A 6,644-nucleotide genomic window follows, 5' to 3' on the forward strand; every position below is an offset into this window, starting at 1 on the left:
CTAATCTCCAGATTTACAGTTAGCATCCGATGAAGTAGGCTATTACCTATGAAAACTTACATTTCTCTGAACCAGTTAGTCTTCAGGGCTAGGGACAGAAGTTACACATAGACCATTTTAAGTGATCAGAAACTGGTTTAAACCTGTAACAGAACATAAGTTTCAAAATAGCTGAAACTGGTTTAAGATAAACCTGGTTGAATGTAGTATCAGACTTAACTGATTTGGGTCAAACCAGTTTATGAAACTTCTGTCTCAGACCTCTTCCTGGTTCGAGTTAAATCACAGTCCCCACAACATCCCATCATGTTTTCTAGCTCTAGGCTAGGCTGTCTGCTCCAGCAGAGAAGGGTTGGGTGGGAGTGCAGGGCGGCAGAGGCAGGGAATGCCCCTCTGCAGGTAAACCCCAGCTGGGGACTGGGGTCAGGGAAGGGGATTAAACTCCACCCCCACCCTCCCAGGAATACTGCTGAGATCAAATGATCCCAGCCAGGTGTCTGTCCAGTCTCCTCTTGAAGACTTCCAAGGTTGGGGATTGCACCACCTCCTTGGGAAGTCTATTCCAGCTTCTGGTCACCCTTACCATAAAGTTCTTCCTTACATCCAACCTGAAACCATCCTCTAACAGTTTACAGCCATTGCTCCTTGTTCTCCCCTGGGGTGCCCTAGCAAACAGTCTTTCCTCCCAGCTCCCAATATTTACCCCTAGATTTACAAATGTGTAATTAAGAATATTTTGGCACAATAATAGATTCAGCTGAATAAAAGGTCTTCTGTAACTTTTTTTTTTTTACAATAAGCCACCCATTTCTTACTCAATTGGCCACTGTATTGACCATACTGTTTTCTTTTGGTGTAACCTCTGCAAGTCAATTCAATTTCATCCCTAATCTTACAGGGGAAGGTGGTATGCAGAGAACAGCACTTCACAACTCCAATGCAAATAAAATATCCTGGAAAATAATACAAAAATGCTTCACTGGCAATGCATATTTCTGGTTTTGCAGCTGGAGCACGGCTAGTGCTAGTGTAAGTGCACTGCTGGTTTTGCCACTGGTGGCTCCAGGCTCAGGAGTCGGCCGCTGGGGGACCCCTGCCCCCCCGTTGGTGATCTGGTGCCCCCCCAGGATGCCCATGAAGTGCTTCTAAAATGCACCTTAAAAAAATAAAAAATATAAGACTGCTTCCAACAGCTGATTCCATTGTTTATAAATGCTGCACTCTTTTCCTCCCTTTTTTCTTGTATTCATTCTCTGTCTTTAAGACCATGATCTTATGTGTATACAGATATAAACTTTAGGTGTAAGTAGTTCTATGGCCTCATATGCATGCAGCTTGTACAAGAATTTGCAAGAATGGGATCTGAGATTGCAACTTATTTGAGGCAGGGACCACATTTCCTAGTTGTACTGGAAAAAACTAATGAACACCTTGGGACACCGAGAAGTATGCGCTTAATCTGCAAATGTTTTTATTCTGATGCAAAAAACAGGAAACCCAGATAGAAGCATAGGACAGAACTGCAATTTAGCAAACAGTGTTTTTCTCCTCTGAAATTCTGCCATTCATTTTATTGTTTATTTAAAAAAATAAAACACTTTTGATAGTGGGAAACAAACCAACAAATCCTTAATTAGATGACACAAACAAAGGGGAAATAGTAACTGAACTAGTACCAAAAGGGAAAAAAAGATATTTAAGAAAAGAGACATACAGAAATGCCTGACCACAAGAAAAATGATTACGTTACAATTTACTATGCATTTATAGAGCCATCTGCATCATTAAAAAAACGAGCTGAATAATGCATCTGACAATATGGAGACACTCACACTGGACTTGATATTTGTTCTAATCTTAACAGGTCACTTTCAATAAACATGCTGTTTATATATAAATTCACAGTGTCTGCGCACACAGTGTATAGGCACAGGATGTGCTATGGAATCGAATCTCATTACAGAGAAATTTATGGTTCTCATCATCTTGAAATAAGGAAATAAATCAAATTACTTTTCCTACTCTGAATGAACCTTTACATCAAGAGTAGCAAAGTATTTTTCCATCAATTGTCACATTAAAAGTTTCTCACCCTAAAATTTGCACCACACAAGTGAGAAATTCATTGCTTGGTAATATTTTCCTGATATTTTACATCTCCTAGATGAAAGTATTTTCAGATTTTTAAAATTTCAAAAGTTGCCTTATTATTGGTGTTTATTTTAATACTAGCATTTACCCAAGAAATCTGTATATCTGCTGATATTTTGTGCCTTAAGTTCTGTCTCTACAGCCTCAAACATTCTCTTTCCCCCATTTCCATCACTGCTGCCTGATGAACAACTGTCAAAGGCAGTGCCATCACAACCTTTTGCATTTACTCATCAGATTTACATACTGCAGGTCCAGACCTCAATCCTTCAAGCATTTACTTGTGTGATTCATTTTATACAGGAGAGCTGACCAAATGAGTTCAGTGAAACAAGTCGTCATATTTGTGTTTGCAGGATCAGGGCTAAAAAGAGGGAAAAAACAGCAGGAAGAGAAGGATCAGGCAACAAAAGGGTATTATAAAATACAGTCTCTGAAACCTGGTACAGTTGTAACTGAGCTACTTATACAAATAACTTCGTTTGCAACTGTTCAAATTATTTCCCTCACAGCATTCTTTACCACACAAAGTTCTATTTTCATTGCTAGAAGAGTAAGCAGCAGCAGCAGCAGTTCATTAAGTTTCTGTATTTGCTAGTGTTTTGTGGGTCCATTTTAGGTAAAAGCATCAGTGCATTAAATTGCAAAGTAAAACATATTTAAGTAACCTGTAAATTATGCAAAACTATGAAAAGGCCTCCTTGGATTAAATGTGAGTAATACTCTGGCACAAGGAAGTTTATATAGTTTAAATATTGTTTCGACTACCCTCCCATTCAAGTTGTATGTGATTTGCATGGAATTTCTATACTTTGTTGGCAATCAAGAGAAAAGTTAAATAACTGAAATCAACATAATACTATTTAAAAAAAAATACACTATAAAATGAATGTGAAATGGCATTCATTTTTAAGAAGTTCTTATAAAAAAAGTGCACCAGATTTTAAAAAGTATGGTGTTTTTCTTAATAAAATATTAACTTAATTCAAGGATCAGCAACATATGGCCCCTAGAGTCGGAGGGTTTTGTTTGTGCCCATACTGAGGCTTGGAGCAAGGACCTATGCCCACACCACTGCCATCACTTCTCCTCCTCACCAGCTGTAGCATGGGCGCAGCTTCCAACCAGTGAGGAGCTGGGAAACATTGGCAGTGTGGATGCAGCTTCCTGCTGTCCAGCCCCAGGGTAGTTCCCAGCGATCAGTGTAGCATTACATCTGACCATTTTTTCTAATGGTAAACCTGACACTAGACTTTGTAAACAAGGAATCTCATCATCCTTTCAGTATTTCATTAAAATACTTTCAATTCAGTATTTAGTAAAAAGATAAATCACCATCACCTTTGCACCTCAACACAAGATTAATCTTAAAATGTAGATGCTATGTGTATAACAGGATGCATGTTTTAAGTTATACCCTGCTAAGTTTAAAAATAAATCTTTGTATATTGCACATCCAAATACAAATATCTGTCTGCATATCATTGTTCACAAACTCATAAAACCTTTTCAGTTTACAAACAATGCTATTGCAATAAAATTAATCCAGTGCATTTGACAGAGTGCATTGAGAGCTGTTTTACATGAATATAAAAATCACACTCATCCTCTCTCTTCTTACACATTCAAAGTTGTTTCTTACAGAGATGCAAACTACTCAGGGAGATTAAGGCTAGCTAATCAATAAATATGAAGGATCTGAACTCACAGCAAGTAATGGGAACAGCCAGGAGATGTACTTAGCATATTATATTTTTCTGTTCATGAATAACAGAGAAAAATTCAGTGTGCTGTGTAAATTTTAAATCATCTTTGGTGTGGTCTAAGTGATGTGACAACCTTTTAACACTTTCCCTTCTGAAGATAAATTCAAATGTCATTTAGATTATGAATAAAAAAAATTATGATGGTCTTTATCTAGCCCTTAGTGGATGTTTCTTCTCTATCTTGCATTTTGCCACGCATTTTGGCACAGTCTACTCAGAGTCTACAGGCCTGAGCTATTTTGGAAAGGCTGTCTCTTTATATTATGTTAGGAACTGGCACAGTTCTCTCATTCATATGATAGCTGTGAACAAGAAAAAGCCATAATTTTAACTGCTTAGGTTATTCCTTGTCTAAAGTATTTAGCGTTTTCTAAAATAGGAAAACCAGTTATGGATCCTTGATATATCCAAGAGATACTGATCAAATTTAGGCAGAGTACTGAAGAATCATTGCAAAATAGTTCTGTGCGTGCAGGTAGGAGCCGTCTCCAGACATGGTCTGGGAGAACTACTGCGGGCACTCGTCACACTGAATGTTGAAAGCGGATGGGGTAACATGCTTGTTTTGTGTCACATTCTATAGATATGATTTCACATCTCATTTTCAGCTGCTGATTGATTTGGGCAGTGCTTTTTCCCACCCCCCCCTTTCAAGTCCTGCCAATTCCTCTTATCTCTATAAATTTATTAGTCCTAACAGGAATTGGCAGAGACCATCTTAAGCTACTGCATTTGTGTTTTAGCACCCCAGGTGCCATACATTTGTCAGTTCATAGAAAGAGTAGTACTCTGGGAAGAGAAAAATCTTATATTCTTGTGTCTCGTAAGAAGTTTTACACCTGAGATGCACCAATTCCCATTGTTCGCCCAACTAAGTGCAAAAAAGCTGTATCTAGATATTTGCATAAGTCCACAACTAGTTTTTACTATCCTAAATTGAGGTAGTACATTTCATCAGGTTCCTTTCCAACAATTTAGGAAAGTTAAGAGCTTAAAAATAATGTCTCTTTGTAGAATTAATTCTATTAGCAACTATTAAAAACTTATTTAGACACCAATACCCTTCTTCCCCACTTTACAAACATTTTAACAGTTTGAATTCTCTTTTTCTTTTCTTTTTTGATTATGAAAATACTGTTTAGTCCATACTCCATTAGGACCTGTGGCATCTCTTGCAGCTTCAATAATGGAATCTGGAGTCATCCACCTCAGAAATACCAGAAAGAGAAAATTTAACACAGCAAACAGAGCAAAAATATACCCAGTTACTGAGCCACAATGAGTGATTAGTCTGTCAAGCCGCTTGTCCATTGGTAATACCGTTTCATCTGCAACTCTGTCATATACCTAAAAGAGAAAGGAAACAATAGTTGCATGCTGAGCAGCTGTCATTATGATACATCTTCATCTCTGAATATTAGGCTATGCCTTGCATCGTATTTCTCAACTGACTACACCTCTGTTGGGAGCACATAAAACTAAAAAGCCTTTTTCTGTGTTTAACAGAATATTTTTTAAAAGGTTATCCATGAGAATAAACCAGAAATACAGAATAAAGTTTCCATCCAAAGACAAATAATAATACCCATAAGAGCTATTATGAATTAATATAATGTACTTCTGTAGGGGAAAGTGAATGGCAATGCCCACTGCCTTAAAATGCAAGAACAAGGGAACTGTCAATTAAACAGAAAAGCAGCAAATTTTAGACTGATGAAAGGAAGACCGTTTCCCATATTTCCATACTGGCCTACAGAACTCTATCCCCAACCTGGCAGTAAAGCTAAAAGCCTATTAGGTTCCAAAATAAACGACCATAGACTTAGAGCTGATGAGTGTATTCAGATTCAAAAGCAAAGGTTTTTTTCCCCCTGAAAAAAAATCTACTCATCCAAGCTCAGTCTTATTCAGTATGTTACCTCTTAGCTCCGTGTTGTTGGGGAACCCTGGCACAGGACACAGACTGTATGACTCACAAAGAATCCGCCCCACACCCTCTCCCCTCCTCTACCTGAACAAGAACCGATTATGAAAGACAACGAAGATGCAGTGGGAGCCGCATCTAAAGCCTTCCAGATAAGGAAGCAACTGCCCTAGGTCTCATTTGCATCCGAGATAGAACCAGATGACAATTCATTTACATGGGAGATGGAGAACAGAAAGCCTGAAGCAAAGACTGCAGTGAATTCTTTGTTCACAACAGGTAAAAATCCAAAACCCTGATGATGCAAGCTATCTATTGTTTCTGAAGAAACAAGGAGGTATCCCATCCAGTATATCTGCTACCCATAAGAATTTCAAGCTGGCTCCTAAGTGTCTGGTTACTCCTTAAAAACTTATGTTTTTCCTGGTTGTTAAGCAGTTTCTTGAGACGTTCCAAACCAGATAACCCCTTGTCGATAGAAAACAATTATTTACACTATTAAAAGAATGCTTTGAAGAAGCTGAACTGAGGGTATAAAAATCTATAAAAAAAAGCAGGAAAGTTGTGCTTCAAGAGGAGAAATCTCTCTGACACCATCCGCAGTTGTTCTCGAGAACTTGGAAGAAACAGATAGTCTCCCTTCAAGGATTATGCTAAGAACTTTACCTGTCAACCTGAGTGCCTTGGACTGGTGAGATCCCAGCTCTTGCTCGCTCTCTCTTTTCTCTCTAGGCATAGATTTCTGAACCTGAACTGTATTAGTTAAGCTTGAGCTAAGTTTCCCCACATACTTAGTGAAACCA

At 38.2% G+C, this 6,644-nt stretch overlaps 1 protein-coding gene across 1 annotated transcript in view; it reads right to left on the minus strand.

The window, feature by feature from the left end:
- Positions 1–1,546: 1,546 nt before the first annotated feature.
- Positions 1,547–6,644, minus strand: part of PIGA (phosphatidylinositol glycan anchor biosynthesis class A) — a 22,735-nt gene continuing 17,637 nt past the window's right edge. Inside the window, exon 6 of the mRNA XM_019525039.1 lies at positions 1,547–5,264. Within this exon, the coding sequence (XP_019380584.1) occupies positions 5,004–5,264 (261 nt within the window). The 3' untranslated portion in view covers positions 1,547–5,003. The remainder of the gene's footprint in view (positions 5,265–6,644) is intronic.

The sequence above is a fragment of the Gavialis gangeticus genome, unplaced genomic scaffold (assembly GCF_001723915.1).
Source record: "Gavialis gangeticus isolate Ggan-Ray unplaced genomic scaffold, GavGan_comp1, whole genome shotgun sequence".
In the NCBI taxonomy this organism is placed as follows: Eukaryota; Metazoa; Chordata; order Crocodylia; family Gavialidae; genus Gavialis; species Gavialis gangeticus.